The sequence below is a fragment of the Perca fluviatilis genome, chromosome 15 (genome assembly GCF_010015445.1).
Source record: "Perca fluviatilis chromosome 15, GENO_Pfluv_1.0, whole genome shotgun sequence".
Taxonomy (NCBI): domain Eukaryota; kingdom Metazoa; phylum Chordata; class Actinopteri; order Perciformes; family Percidae; genus Perca; species Perca fluviatilis.
Genome location: NC_053126.1, coordinates 10486119 through 10502858, shown reverse-complemented (window position 1 = coordinate 10502858; position 16740 = coordinate 10486119). Strand labels below are relative to the sequence as shown.

At 40.7% G+C, this 16740-nt stretch overlaps 1 protein-coding gene across 7 annotated transcripts in view; it reads right to left on the bottom strand.

The window, feature by feature from the left end:
- Window positions 1-16740, bottom strand: part of cacna1ia (calcium voltage-gated channel subunit alpha1 Ia) — a 157160-nt gene that overhangs the window by 72319 nt on the left and 68101 nt on the right. For all 7 annotated transcript variants that reach the window (XM_039824439.1, XM_039824434.1, XM_039824436.1 and 4 more), the window contains exon 3: window positions 5880-5991. In XM_039824439.1, coding sequence (XP_039680373.1) covers window positions 5880-5991 — 112 coding nt within the window. The remainder of the gene's footprint in view (window positions 1-5879; window positions 5992-16740) is intronic.

Sequence of the window (16740 nt, the reverse complement as noted above, 5' to 3'; positions counted from 1 at the left end):
AGTATAATAAGTATAAATAAAATATTAAATACGGGGTAGAAAAAAGCTATATCCTCCCCGCTGTTAAAAAGTAACTAAGTAACTTTTACTCAGAGTAAATCTTAAATGAGCTACTTTTTACTTTTACCTGGGTAGATATTTATGCAGAAATTGTACTTGTACTTCAGTAAAAGTTCATCAAAGTAATAGTACTTTTAGTTAAGTAGAATTTTTTTTTTTTCTCTGTCCACCTCTGTTCATGACTGATGTGCTGTGTTTGTATGTGCTCTGAAAACATGGGTGTCTATTCCTTGAACAATGTTTTCTGTTAACATTGTAATTTTAATGGCTTAAAAGAGCTAAATGTGCGTTTGTGTGCACTGAGAAGAATATGTGTCTGTACCAATGTAATAGCGCACAAAACATATGGTGCCCAATGTGAAGCAACCCACGCTGCAATACTTAAATCACAAGGGAAGTAAGAAGTGAAGGGGATAAAGAAAGTGAGGTCAAACCTGAGAGAAAACAAAGATGAAGAGAGAAGAGACAGATGAGCTCATATCTCTGCCGTGTCCTGCTTGCATTATTATGTTCATATTGACTAGCTAAACCTCACTATTGTATTTTCGGAACAAAACTCTTCCCCAATGCTTTGCCCTAGGCTGTGTGACTGTGTTTGCTGCCTTGTTACATATTCCTACTACATATAACTCAAGCTGCTACCCTTTTGACACAGGGACTTCTAAGGCCTGGAAATTCAAAAAAGCAATGAAGCTGCATGAAGCTGCATGGCTGCTTGTTCATAAGTCATTGGTCATAATTTGATTTTAAATGATGACAAGCCTTTTTGTTTGTTCCAAACCTGTCATCCATCCCCAAACTGCGCACAAAAGCACACACACGCCTACACTATTCCAAATGAGATACTATTTTTGATTCTGCTTGCTGACCAAACCACCAAACATCTACAGATAAGGTAGCATCTTAGGCTGGTTAGAGACTCAGGGCACATGCAAAGTATAAGCCAACCTTACTAACATAATCAAATATAATCTTTATTAAATGCTGAATACATACAGATTTTCAAAGATCACAAGAACTTTCCAACTAAATGCTCTCCGCTGCTGAAGTTTAGTAAGTTCATATGCCCTGGGTGAAGAGTTTGTGCACTCAAAAAATAAGATGGTACAAACCATTACAGCTGCTGCAATGGAAAAACTATTTTCCACAAGTACTTTAAGGTTATTACTTTTTCTGGCTTTCAGGCAGAAGTTAAATGACAAACTAGAGACTCAAAAATAACCCTCAGCAAGCTAGAAAACACTAATATGTGGTACATCTGGACAACCAGGTGAAATACGCATCAATTGAAGAAAAGATTATTTTTTCGAACTCAGCATTGAACAAGAATTGCACAATGGTGTTTGCAGCTTTGGACCACATTAAATGAGATAAATGGTGTGTGAAATGTTGTGGATGCATTCATGTTCCAGCACTAGCAGGTTGTTTTGTCCAAGTCAGAAATAGCGAGAAACAGAAACAGCTATCTACAGTATTCCCTTTTTCGACACGCGTGGACTGTCTGTACCATTTGTTATTTATAGGGATAAAAATATTGAAAGGCCGAGAAGGAAATGAGCTGGGGCAAATTCGTGCCAATGTGTGTGAAGATAAGCGTGCACGTGAGTGCACAAGACTGTGAATGTATAAATCTGTGTTTTTTGTGTGTGTATATATATATGTGGGCATGCCTTGAAATGCATTTAAAAGCTTTTAAATATGTGTCCCACCCCTCATTCTCACACACACACACACACACACACACAGAGCTTGCAGCATGCAATGGGAAGGACGAGAAGATCTGTCTCACATGCTGTTTAAATGATGTTTCGATAAATAATGCAGCCTGAATGCTTCACATGTAATCCAACGTTGACTGCACCAGTTGGATCCCAGCCATGCTCTGCGCTTAGTGAAAGGGGAATGAATTCGTTTGCCACTACCAGTAGTGTCCTCTTAGGTCAGTCTATCAGGTTTTATCCCCAACATGATTTTTAAAGACGGTGAGGCTGTCTTGTGATGGGCTTGTTCATGATTTGAAAAAGGAGCTAGAGTTGAAGCTACTGTATCTCATATGGTATCCCTGTGCTACTTATACGGCAGGATGAAAGGATGTGGTTAAGATGATCATCAGGATTGTGATGGTGGACTATTTACAATAAAATAATGTTTGTGTCTTACTTTACTTGTGAAGTGAGTGAATGACAATATAATCAGTGAATCAATCCAAAGGCACCATGCAGACAAATGTTAATTTCACACTCACTGACAAAGGTGCGTTTTCTGAACATTTTAAGTTTGAACAGGTGCTGATGTGATGGTACAATGAGTCCTGTCCAATTCTCATCAATTTGTGGTAGAAAAACAACTCTCCATTTGCGTGAGATGACTATGCAAATACATACATGATTTAAATTGGTCCAAAGACGGCTGCAGAGGACCACCACCTCCGTACATGAGGTACAGTTTTAATCCTCAACTGCAGCTTCTGGCTGTGAACTTAGTTATTTCTTGGCCATGCAGAGAGTTTCTGTTTTATGTACCGAGGTGTTGAGAGAACTGCCTCTAAAACCTTTTAGTGCTCCCCAAAGCAGTGAAAAGATTGGCAGCAATATGTTTTTCAATAAACAATGTCCAAGTTACTTCAGATACTCAACTATGCTTGTTTGTCAGGGGGACAATTTCTTCCTGTAATTATTTTCATTTAAAACTAAATTATCAATCACAGTCCGGTGTCACATAGTCTGGCTAAATAAAGGAATAGTTTGACATTTTTGGAAAATACAGTTATTTGCTTTTTGCAAGAGTTACAAGTGAACATTTAAATCACACTCACATTTGTATGGTAAATATGAATCTACTGCCAGCAGCCAGTTAGCTTAGCTTAGTGCAACAACAAAAAGAGGAAACAGGTCCCCTCTTCACTCGAGATTCTGAAGCCCTGAGGTCCAGGGCTCTTGATCTCAATGTAACCCCTGTATACAGATATCTGAACAGATCCTGGGGTAACGCATTTATTGTTTATGGCTGCTACTTTGTCCGTCTCTTTCTTCCAGAAAGTGAGGTGGGTATACTGCATTTCACAGAGGGCCAGAGAAGCATGTTAGGGCCACTCTAAAACAATCCAAGCTCTGTCAGCAAAATCCGCCCTGTTACCATTAGCAACCACCAGAACAGGACCCCTCACACTACCTGGGGAGACACTATGCTTGTTAGAGAGACAAAGGATGGAGGATGTGAGAGAGAGAGAGAGAGGGAGAGAGTGAGTGAGTGAGTGTGTAGGATGGGGGAATGGGAACATAGGGAGGAGTAAAGATGGCATTGGAAGGAGAGGAAGGAGGAGGAAGAGAGCTAGTGGAGCAGGGAGATGTGTTGCACAGTTTTAAAACTGCAGTGAATGCTTATTTCTAATCTCTGCACAATGAGGAGAAAATCCGATGAGATAAATAAACCTATTAAAGTTTGGTCTGGGGGCTTTATTTGATATCATAATCCACTCTAATGTGCTGTAGGCAAGCGAGACACGGCAGTGCAATCAGTCAACAGAGCAACCGGCAAACCAAGAGCACACACCTCGCTGAAAAAACAACAACAAGCAAAGCATGTGAGGCAGAATAAGGTCGTCCTTGTCACACCTAAATTGAGCCTGTCAATTTTACTTCGATGAAAAGCAATAACGACCCCGGAGGAACACACCAAAGCCTCAGCCAGTTGGCAAATTACATTAGGAACACAGAACCCACATCAGCTCTATACGGCTTACAAGCAAAAACAAAAGGACAATATTTGCAAATGGCAAAGAAATACAATAAAATAATCTGTGTTCTAACATAAGGATATCTCAATCTGTTACTACTAACTCCTTTAGTCAACCATGACCTGTTACAGGATCAGTCAAGTCCACAAGCAATGTGAAGGCAAGACCACGAATACATGGATCCACAAAGATTTTGCTTCATGATGATCATCTTGAGAGGGAAGCGCCCATTCAGTCAGGAACACCCCTGTTGGAGCCAAAAGTGTGATTTTGATATTAACTTTTATTTTGGTAAATTGTGCATAGATGAAGTGACAATTGCAGTAAACTAGGCTTGATGTAAATTGGTAATTTGTGTTAATTGATCTTGATGCGTGGCATATCGTCACAGCCTTTTGACAATCAGCTGATTGAGGTAGTGATTGCTTCAGCTGGTGTATAAAAGCCAGGAGCTGTCATTCAGTTAGCTACCTTTTGTTTGTAGCCATACGGTTTTTTGACCGCTGTTTCAAGCACTACACAGAATGTGATTGAGTTGAAGTTGATTTTTTTGTTTATTTTGGCTCTGCTGTCACTGCTTGTATGCCGTCTGGTAAGGACAGTTCATTTATTCTGTGGAAAAGACAAAATCACGTATCAAATTGAAGTTTGAGTGATAAGGAAAAAATAAACGTGAAAACAAAAGGAAAACTGTTGAGTCATTGTGAGTCTTGTTTAAGCGCGTCGACCACGGCACATTCCAAAGGTCAAAAAAGGGAACAAAAACGTCAGATGGTTGCTCCCGCAACCCTGTCATAGATGTTTAACAATTTATTGCAACGAATGGAAATGCAGTTGGTGCTGAAGGCTCTGCTCTTGATAATGCTCCCTGGACCAGCCAAGCAGCATGCTAAGCTGAAAGATGATGCACCATGCAGAAACCCCCCTTGGTTAAAAAAAATTAAAGTGAGCCAAAAGAAAGGAAATTGAAAACCATTTTAAACTTTGAGTCATGTTAGGACTCTGAACTAGGAAGGGGGAGGCTGGGGTGGTGGAGGCAAAGCGTTGCCAGCAGCAGCAGCAGCAGCAGCGAGTGAAGCAGCGTCTGTGTAGCAGGGAGTCAAATTTAAAAGGGCCGCCTTGATGTGAGAATGGCTGCGATTGTGTCTGAGAGGAATGATAATTCAATCAGTGGGCGTATGACTTCCGTGTCCTGCATGAACTAACTCTAAGCTTAATTTATGTTAAAGGGATATGCCACCATTTGTTGAAATAGGGCTTATCACGGTCTCCCCTAGCTGTAGATAGGTGGGCCATCACATTTTTTGTGCATGCATTGTTTTAGTCCGGTGCAACACCGGCAGCGCCGCCGCTAGTTAGCTTAGCGTAGTGAATGGAATCCTATGTTGCCGGTTAGCATGTTGTGAGTAAAAGTGAGCCAACAAAAGACAAAAAAACAACCTAATTACTTGCACTGAGACAAAAAATGCGTTGGCCCGCCTATCTACAGCCAGGGTAGACCGTGATAAGCCCTATTTCAACATTTCAACAAACGGTGGCGTATTCCTTTTAAAAACCTCAATAATTCTGGAGAATAACCATGTTAAAACTCATCTCATGGGGCCGGCTGTACACAGTGCAGCGGTAAATGTCTGCATTGATTAACCAGTTTCTATGCAGATCAAAAAGCCTCATCAGGAGAGATAGTGGTTCAAACAATAAATTGCAGCAGAAGTAGAATTGAAGTCTGTGGGTGAAACTTTCTCGGCTGTGGCTGCTGGCACTTGTCTCCACAAGTGTATTCTCATCACGAAGTGACAAAATCACACGTGGGCTCCACAAGACTACAGTACATTAAAACAAACTTAAGTCCCAATTCCCTTTTCAGAGAGCAGGAGAAAATATAAAGCATCCAGAAGGGAAATATTCCAGCTGCAGTGTTTGTCTGCATCGCAGCTTGAGGAAAAGTGACAAGAGGAGTGTTGAGCTGCTCGGAGTTTATGTCAAATAATTGATCGTTTTGTTTTCTCTTCATTAGTGCGCTGACATGTTGTCCTTACACACAGGACAGGCTCAAACACAAACACACAGAGGGCCACCTTACCTGCAGTATCTGGCAGCGGTCCGAGGTGCAGTCGATGTTCTCACAGGGCTGGTACATGCCCAGTGTCACACAGTTGAGCAGGATCACCATGATGCTAATCCTCTCGAACCACGTATTAACAGGACCGGGGTTAAGGAGCATAGCAGCTGAGGAGAAATACACAGCCATACACACTGAGCTGTACGGATGGATAGATGCACACGTCTGTCTCAAATCAAACACAATACGTATGGTTTTAATTATACATCAATGTTATGAATATAACATATATTGGATGTGAGTGATGGGGATTACATTTGCTGGAACGTAAAGCAGTTTTATGTATAGATGGGAAATCTGCATTTTGTGCACTCATACTGTGATACCGTCAATTCTGCTGCTGTAAAAAACAGCATAAGAAAAAAAATAAACATCTCTCCATCACCTGGCTCCTGGATTGGCTCTAAATCAGTTTGTCTCTTTTCCTTCTTTATCTTATTGTTTAAATCTTGAATCAGTTCTGTACTTTCTCCATGTTTCACTCCTAACACTATATCGTGTGTTTCTTCACATCTCTCTCCTCGTCCATTCAGCCACTCTCTGGGAATAAAAAAAAAAGCCTGTTTTAACAGATCCCCAACCTAAAATACCTTTAAACTCACTTACTCATAACTGGCTATTTACTCTGTGGTCTTTTATTTGACAGATTATAATGTAATGTAGCACATTTAAGAGTGTCTGTAACTTCCAAACTCTGATACGCTCCTCTGTCCCATTAAAGCGGCCTAATGCCGGCAAGCTTTAGCGCATGGGGTGCGTTTGTTTTAACTCCCACGTAGACCGAGTGGGTGGTTGGTTGTCTTAGTGTTAATAGGATACAGTGGTCCGGTCATGTAGATAATGTCCCAGCAGAGAACAAAGAAACGTGAAAGGTAACCAGCTCCAATACAGCCATTTTTTCATATAAAGGTGCAGAAAAAGTGTCAATTTTGAGAACAATCCTCCCACTCTGAAGCCTGTAATTAATTTAAAACAGATGTTCTATAATCAATACTTTAAAAAATAAAAGGATCCAGTCAATGCAATTGTTATTTTGCTAGCAAACAACTTAAAAGAACTGAATTATTTTATTATCATTGTATTAATATACATAAACTCGTATAATCTATTAATCTGATCTATTATTAAAATGCAAGTATAGGGTTCAAATTTGTGCTATCAATTGTTTTATTAACAACACTAGAATGGCACTTGGAGAGCGCAGACCTCCCAAGGTCCCATTTCCCAAGTTGGGAAATCGATCTCACGACTTTGGTGTGTTCATGAGCATCAGGTTGTAATGTGGAATCAACATGGGCGTTACAAGGATGTGTTATATAATATTGCTCAGAGCGTTTAAGCAACAGGTTGACAGTCCTTTCAAGTATTTGTGACAAATTAGTGACAACGAAGAGTAAAGGTGACCCATAAAATATGATAGGGGAACTCATTTTTGGGATTATTTCAACACCACGTGAATGCAGAACAAACGCCCTATCTCGCAATGTTAACGATGGGGGAAAAAATAATTTGTGTACCCGCCCTGCGATTTGGAGCCGCTCCAAAATTCACTGGGTTCTTCCTTGGCTCATTCTAAACCCTTTCATCAAGTTTCATGAAAATCGGGGCCTGTACTTTTTTTCTGTAATCCTGCTGGCAGACAAACAAACCAACAAACAAACCAACAAACAAACCAACGAACGGACAACTCAAACCAAAAACATAACAGGTATTAACAGATTTTTCACGAATAGAACAGTTTTGTCTGACAGGGGTTTTTGTTCTAACTCTGAATAATACCTTTGGAGAAATATTGTTGCATATTGCCACGCATTTTCTTTAAAAAAAGAAAAATATCTGTCTTAAAATAAAAAAGAGTGTTGCATTGTACCAAAGTATGAACAAGTATAGAAACAGACAGATTCACATCACAAATATCAGCCTAACTGACTCCTCCACAGCATGTACACAACACATGCAAGCTGAGGTCACACAGCCAGTGAGCAATTTATCAATGAAAATGAAGATGAGAAGTATTTTTCCAGCCAAGCTATTTTTGCTAGATGAGTCACTAAATCAGACATGACGGAGTAAATACTATTGCCTGCCAAGGTACAAGACACTTTTTGTGATATTTACTTGAAATGATGAAAGATACAGCAGTATGGGCTCAGATTTCTCAAAATGTCATTAACAATTTCAAAACGGTGTTAATGTAATTCAAATTAAACAGTTTGCTTAAAGGTGCAGTAGGTAAGACTTATAAAACTAACTTTCTGTCATATTTGCTGAAACTGACCCTATGTTCGAGTAGAACTACATGAAGCAGGTAATAAAAAAATAAAAAAAATCCAGCTCCTCTGGCACCACCTACAGCATCCACCGCTCCCTGTTCAGACGCACCAATCAGGGCCGGGGGGTGGGGGGTGTCTAACTGCGTGTCAATCACTGCTCATGCACACGCATTCATTCTCCCTTGTGGGGGGAGAGGCTTAGGAGACCGTTTTGGGCATCAGCGGCAAGGTGGGAGGGACTGAGAAGTTGTCGATGTTCACATCCTGCATCTTCACACTCCTACCTACAGCGCCTTTAAGCTGTTGTTTTTTAATATGTTTGACTTACAACCTGCCACAACTTCACCTTCACACACCTGGTTCACTCCTGCACCATATCTGCTGATGCAAAGACTGCACTACAGCACAGGCCTTCTTTAAGAGTTAATACAAGGTAATTATTGTGTCATTTTAATGCTATGCAAGGAAGAATAAAACCGAAAAGGCGATTTCACATACTAAATTTATACAGTATTATGCGTACAATAGTGGTGTGTATGCGCGTGTATGTGTGTGTGTGTGTGTTATTATCACTGTCAAGCAGTTTAAAAGTCTTTTACAGCTTTTCACTTCTTCCATATCTTAAGCTGTCAGCTTATGTTCTTTTAGTTCTATAGTCCGTCCTCTTAACTCTTATTTTTTTTGTCATTTTGTCTGTATTCGCACAATGAGCTTTAAGTCTTTTTTTTCTTTGGAACTTTGCACTTTTAGAACTTACACTCCCTGGTTGTGTGATGTGGGAAATGTGTCTGTGTGTGTCAAGCCAACACACGTTAATATGACTAACTCGTTTTTCACATGGATTCACATTGTTGCTACAAATGTTTGATTAACAGAAGGGAAAAGTGCTCACTCAACTGTGGGTGACAACATGTATACCCATTAATCTGACCCAATGCAGACCTTAATTGTACTAAAAGTTGTCTTTGCACTATAAAAGTTGCACATTTAATGATAAAACTAGTAGCAAAATTGCACCATGCGTATCTGATCTGCATACAAATATCTGCATAATGTATACTATATCACAAAAAAACTATAAAAAAAATAATTGTATAACACTCTGGCATCTCTTTGGTCGAAATTAGTCAGCATTCAAGATATCTGTGATCTTCTGACTTAAAACAATGCATTGTGTCTTATGTTCTCTATTTTCCCTTTAAAACTAAAATCTGATGTAATGCTTAAGAAAATGACCTGCACACATACTGAAATAATAACAGTGTTAGCTGTCAGTTATTTCAGGGGGTAACTTCTCACTGAACCTGTCTTGCACAAGGACACACTTAATTTTAAGACAAAAGATAAAACTTTAACATAGAAAAATAAAGTGCTTTAAAGCTCAAGGTTTGTTTTTTATTGACATCTTAAGGACACTTAATTTTTCCTATTATGGAGGGATTATGTGGTTGCAAACATCTTTGTTATTCATTTTTTTTCAATATGTCTCTCCTGCACACACCACGCCATACTCTCCACGAATCTGTGCGTCTCTCCATCCTGCCAGATCTCCTCCACTGCCTCTGCTATCTCTTTAGCACTGTTCTCTCGGGGTGACAAAGTCAAATGGGTAGAAATAATATCAGTGTTGTGTGAAGGGAAATATTTGTCTCTTCCTAGTCACTTTATCTAACCACCAACCCTTCTGTGAAATAAGGGTCTAACCCCCTTTGGGTCACTGTGTTCCTTTCTGTAATTCCTCTCCTTCAATATCATTTCAATTTTCCCAGCTGTCGCCTTCCCCCCAATTTTCCAACCTCTCCTTTTTCTCAGCTTTTCATTCATTCAGTGACGGAGCAAACGTCGGACAATTTTGCCCTCCCAGCAAAAACAAACGCAAAAACTTTGGAACACACTCTACCTTGACAGGCAATGAAAAATCAATCAGGCCTGCGTGCGTAAATGTCTATGTCTATGTATGTGTGTGTATGTGTGTGTGTGTGTGTGTGTGTGTGTGTGTGTGTGTTCAGCCCTCCCTTAGCACGACTAAAGAACCTGCCCTGAGGTTCTCTCCTAGCAAAGCAAGAGCCAAGAACAGAGGCACGTTGTGAACTCGCAGAGAAAGAAGGAGTGAGACAGACAGTCTGAGAGGAGGAAGAGAATACAGAAAGTAAATAAATAAACACTGATATGCAAAAAGCATGCATGGGAGAAGGCTGGTTCGGGGCTTAGCTATAAACAAACCGGAATGGGAGACAGAGCACAGAAGCTATGCGTGTGAACAGTGCCTGTTTTGAACATTCCCACCAATCTCTTCGTAGCTCAGAGTTTAGAATACAAACACTTGCAAAGCAGCTAGGGTAAAATCACACAGCTACATGCACACTCCAATATTACATGCAAAACACCCCTGTGGACTATTCAACTTCAACCTATCAAAGATCACGCGTTTCAGCAGCATCTGCACTGACATGTGAAGTGACTCAGCGCTGGTTTGAGTTCAGTTTCTTTGTCATACTGACCCCGGACCCTTTCCCTCACCATGGAAATGGAGCAGCAGGCGGCTGACTCACATCCAGCTGATTCCAGAGCGTTAGCTGATGGCTGGTCATGTCCCTCCCTAATCATGTTGGGAGGGCACTAACTGAGTCTGACGCAGAGGATGCTTTGAGGAGAACGGAAGGGAGGCATGCTGTTATTGGGCTTCAGAATTTCATTTGATTGTTCTGTTAAAGCTATTACTTTTGGGATATTTATCATTAAAATGTTAAGAGGATCCACTGACGAGACCATCCACGTGTGACAGAGGAGGTTCAACTCGCATTTTAATGTCGCTGTCATTCTCTCTCTCTCTCTCTCTCTTTAGCATGTCTTCTCTCCCTTTCTCCTCACTCCTGTGTGTCTAATCTTCTTAGGATGCGGACAGGGCCTCCTCCCTGTCTTTACTCTCCTCTCATCTTTTCTCTCTTCTTCTTCTTCTCTACGTCTCTACCTATTTTCACGCCTGTCCCTCTGCATCAATACAGATTTCATCAGACAATCACCCTCCTCTTTCATCCTTTTTTTTCTGCGGCTTTCCAACTTTATCAAGCACTCTGTCTCTCTTTTTGATAAAACATTTCATTTTGTGTTGCTGACTCTCTTTTCTCTGTCTTTGCATTCAGGTGACAAAAAAGGCAGCACTAAGGAACCTCAGTTTAGATATTATTTTCCACACCTTTAGTAGAGAAAGTAAATATTGTAATCATCCACATGTAGAAATGGAGGACTCCGGTCCATGGGTAAAACCAATTTATTACCGGAGTGCATTTCTTATTTATTTCGTCCCTTTCTGTGTTCCCCATTGGCTGCAGCATATAACAGCGCCAGCGGTTTTGCTGATTTAATTTGCCTCCACCCATGTTTCTTCACCCTCCATTATCATTAGCATGCCAGATATGTCCTGACTATGACTTTCTGCAATCCCAGTTTTTTACAAATTGAAATATCTGTGCCTTCGTGAAAACAAGATTTTTAACCATTGTTTTTATAATATGACAGGGAATGTTGATGTTCTCATGATATCCTTTGTACTGTGAAAAAATGTATGTATAGGAAAAAGAAATAAGTAAATAAATTTAATAAAATAAAATATAAAAAGTCTTAAGACTTTTTCTTATGTTGTTTGTAAATGATGGCAATCTATATCTAGAATAAAGGACATGGTGTGTCACATCTCCCAGTTACTGTATGTACTGACTGTCAAATATAGACTTTTGGTGTTCTTTCACTCTCAGCTTTGCTACATGTCTTTTATCTGCCACATGTAATGAAGACTACTCTACTCAGACTGAGCAATAGTTGGCTGCATCATATTAATTTGGCTTCCCATTTGTGTAAATAATTTAAGAACCAAATTCTATTTATGTATGCTTGTATGAGTGTGTGTGTGAGTGTGTGTGTGCGTCTGTGTGTGTGTGTGTGTGTGTGTGTGTGTGTGTGTGTGTGTGTGTGTGTGTGTGTGTGTGTGTGGTATGCCTGCATGCGTGCGTGTGTTTCAATGTGGGCATTTATATAATCCATGGAAAATGTAGGAATGACTCTATTAAATGGATGCACCAAATCAACAGCTGTGTGTGTGTGTGTGTGTGTGTGTGTGTGTGTATGCTTGTTATGAACATGATGACTCATGTCTGAATGAGATCTCTGTAATTTACAATGAGGCTTTTCAACAGAGCTCCCCTCCTTAGTGCCTACATGTGTGTATGTGTGCGTGTGTGTTCCTGTGAAAACCCTCAGGATCAGTCTCATTCAGAGTGAATTAAAATGACATTCTGCTTCTCACTGTGGCACTGAAGCCTGTCTCTTCTCCCAATGAGTACATCACGATAGGTCTCTCTCTCTCACAAACAAACACGCACACACACCACCATTTTTGTGACAACCACTGTCCCATCTAGTTGGAAGTGTTTTTAAATTCACTGTCTTAAAAAACAATCCATAGTTGTGGCGTGTGTCACAACATCAGCTACTGAGGGAGGGTCTCTAGCTGCTGGAGGAAGAATCCGTCAGAACGGCTGAGTGATGTCAACCAGTGTACAGCTGAGTGTACACAGTGTGTCTGCCCACTGTCCTTGGGATCCGACAGTCACACTTTTGTTTTGACTGCTGTGTTTTGCCCTTGCTCCTCTTTCTGTGTCCATCTCTGTGATGAAGTAGTGAGGCAGTCTGCCAGCGATCTCCCCATCTTTCTCACTCCGCTCTCATCCCTCTTTTTAATCCCACTTTATTTCCTAGTACCTTGTGGGAAAATGTATCCATGAGTCTATCACAGGCTGGTTTTCCCTGTCTGACCCTCTGGCTGATTGGCCTCATTTCTACGTGCCTATTGGTCCACTGGCTTCTCCGTCCATCCTTCTATAGTGTCTGCCAACTCTCATTTTTGTGCCTTAATATTTCCTGCTGATTCCTTACTGAGCCTGATCTCTATCTTTGTATACACAGGATTTTACCTTTTCATCAAGTATGAGTAGCCAATTGCTAATATAACTTGTGGTCCAACGAATATGTTATACCCCTTATGTCCTTACTATCTATGCAAACAGCTGTGCAAATGCCCCTGTTTAATTTTTAATGTTGACGGAAGGCTAAACCAGAGAGATTTAATAATGTTTTTAAAGGTCCGGTTTGTAGTTGTTCCTTTTTTATGAATATTGACCACCACCATCAATTCAAAGTATTCCTATTGGCTTGAAATTTTACATTAGCGCTTGCATGAACTGGGGTAGACGCTCCATATTCATGCGCCATCTTGAAATACGGTAGCCGGTAAGGGACATACAGGCTATACTGCTCCGCCTTTCGCGTTTTCGACTCACAGCTGCTGCTAATGGGTATCGTCGCTTCCCGGCCCCGGCAAGTTCGAAGAAGACAACATTGAGGACCACACGTATTCATAATCCAAATTTCAGGAACAGGAGTCTTCTTGAAAAATGGATATTGAAAAGAGCAATAGACTGGCGTCGTCAGAAAAATAAAGTGAACATTGGAGCTGCTTTGGACGCACACACCAAATCCCAACTAGTTAATTATCCTCCGGACCGCTGCAGTCTCCTTTTCTTTCGCTCTCCTTTCCGTCGGGTGGCGCGCGTGCCCTCTCGTGGTGTGAATGCACTCCAACAACCACGGCTGACAGACGGCCTTTTCTACACCTTCGCTTTTTGATGCGTGAAGGCTACCGTAGCTGCAATACGTACTTTGAACTGTGTGGCGAGAGAGAGAGTTCAATTCAATTCAATTCAATTCAATTCAATTCAATTCAATTCAATTCAATTCAATTCAATTCAATTTTATTTATAGTATCAAATCATAACACGAGTTATCTCGAGACACTTTACAGATAGAGTAGGTCTAGACCACACTCTATAATTTACAAAGCCCCAACAATTGCAGTAATTCCCTCAAGAGCAAGCAGTGCGACCAGTGCGACAGTGGCGAGGAAAAACTCCCTCTTGGGAAGAAACCTTGGACAGACCCAGGCTCTTGGTAGGCGGTGTCTGACGGTGCCGGTTGGGGATGCGATGAACAGTGGCGATAACAGTCACATTAATAATGGAACAGTGAGTTGATTGCGATATATGATCTCAACGCTAGATGGGAGAAATTCCTACACATTGGACCTTTAATGACGCCCATTCCCCAAGTGGGCCAAAAGCTCTTCAGCCAAAGGAGCAAACTTACAGCGGAGCGCCTAGAATAACAAGTAAACCGCCATTTTAAAAGCCTTAAGCAAACTGCAGTATATGTTCTGTAAGTGTTGCTATGCTTGTCTCAGCAAACTTGCACTGGCACCAGAAAAAAAGTTTGCTCATGAGGATATTCTCACACTCCTATACACACACACTTTCTTCCCCTCCCATTCCAAACATCATTTGAGGAATTAGATTTTTGCATATTTACCCCGCACTAGAAATACGTCTTTGTTAAATAATAATGTTGGCAGTCTTTAAGATAAGACCTTCCTCAAAAATAAAAAATAAAGTATTTTTAAAAAGTGTGTGGCATGCAATGAATAGAATTGGATCTTGGATGTTCAAGAACCACATATTTTCCTTACAGCACCATGAAAAGCATGTCTATCAAAAAGCTTGCTTAATAACAAGTGTCTTGTTGTGCAGTTAAGTAGGGCTCAGTGCAGAGTGTATAGCATCAATCTCACTGTTCTTAGTCAAGGAAACAGACACTTTAAACTGCTACAGTAGGAAGTGCAAACTGAAGGTCTCATGACTATGTGTTAGGTGTGTGATCGAACAGTATATGCGCATTTTAAATTGGTGTTATTTCCTCAGCAATGTTGCTAAAAGCCACAAGATGGAATGAAGAGAAGGTTAAAGCTGAATGGAGGGCTTGTGCATTGCCTATTTTGGCCAGTGCAAATATAAATGAATTATATGAAATTAATGAATGATAAACAGAAGAATAGTGATGAATAGCAAAGAGTTTTAATCAAATCAAAGCATGATTTTATTCAATTTTGCCTTTATCAACTGAAGTTTTGTTCTTTAATTAAATCAGCCATGCCTTCAAAACGTTAAGTGAATCAATTCCATTTAGTTCCATCAATTTTTTTTCTTCTGTAATTTAATTTGTGTGAGTTTCACAGACAGGGATATGGAAGATTAGCATTCAGTACAAAGATAAATATTAGCATTACTCGCTGCTCTTTAATCACACAGTTGAGCTGTGTGAACTGTCCACACAATGCCATGTCAGCGTATGCCCAGCAATATGGAGACATGTAGGCGGCGTTTTTGGCCCATTCAAATAAAAATGGCGTCCACAGCCAGGTTTATTCTGGCATTATAGCAGTCAACAGAAATGAGTGAAGAGATTCCTTATCTGTTTCTGTGAAATCAGTGAAGGCATGCTCCATTGATACATCACAGGACTGTCTCATTAAGGATTGGGATTGGACTGTTGCAGAGGCAGCAAATATATAATGGTACCAGCTGTGGTACTTTGAAATTAGCAAGCATTTAGGCCTTAATTCAAATGTGTAAATGCAGTAGTTATTCAGTCTCACGACGATAAAAACTTTGTCGGCCATGTTTGCCTGTGAGATAATTTCAGTATCCTATTAAAAGCGCTTTGACAGAAAAATAAGCAATTATGTAAACAGTAACAAAAAGGGGTGGACTCATTACTGAATCGAAGAAACTGCAACCTAATTTGATAATTCCACTCATGATAAGTTTATAGCTTGTGAAATTGCCACATAATGTGTTGTGCTCTCGCCATGACTACTGCAGGATGCACAGGCATACAGTATACAGCCGTCCCCCTGATACACAAGGATGTATGCAGATGCACATGCAGACACGCATATGGCAGAAGACAGTAAAAACAACAGAGACAAGCGGACAGACAGCGCCAACCATACAGCCTGACATGGCAAGCAGAGTCCTGGACCACCTCTCAAGACAAGCCTATGGCCTGTAACCAAGGCAACGGGAGCAGGCGCTTTGCCTTCAGCCACCTAGACAACACAAACTGTCTGTGTCAATATTCATGCGTGTTTTTTGTGTGTGCACACATTTCCCTGTGGGCTAATGTAAAGCATATCATATGTAATTGTGCACAAGTTTCTAGTTATGCGCAGTGTCTGCATTTATAGACAGAGGATGATTGCATTTTCCATCCATATTTAAGCATTTGAAAGATCATGGTGTGTGTGTGTGTGCGTCTGCATGTGAGTGACTGTGTATCTGTCTTTCTCCTCATATCAGCTCAGCACAGCAGGTGCCTTGCTCCAGTACATTGCTGCCGCTAGTGAAGCTGAATGTATTGCAGACACCATGGGAAATATAAGCCGTGTGTGTGTGTGTGTGAGTGTGTGTGTGTGTGTGAGAGAGAGAGAGAGAGAGAAAGAGATCGAGAAAGAACGACATGACTCAGTGAGATGGAGAGGAGGAAACTGAAAGACAGACAGAGGGAGACCAATATAAACTGAGAGTACAGAGGAAAGTCAGGGGTGAAAGAGGAGGTTGGTAAAAGAAGCAAGCAAAGACATTTTAAAAAGGCATGCATAGGGA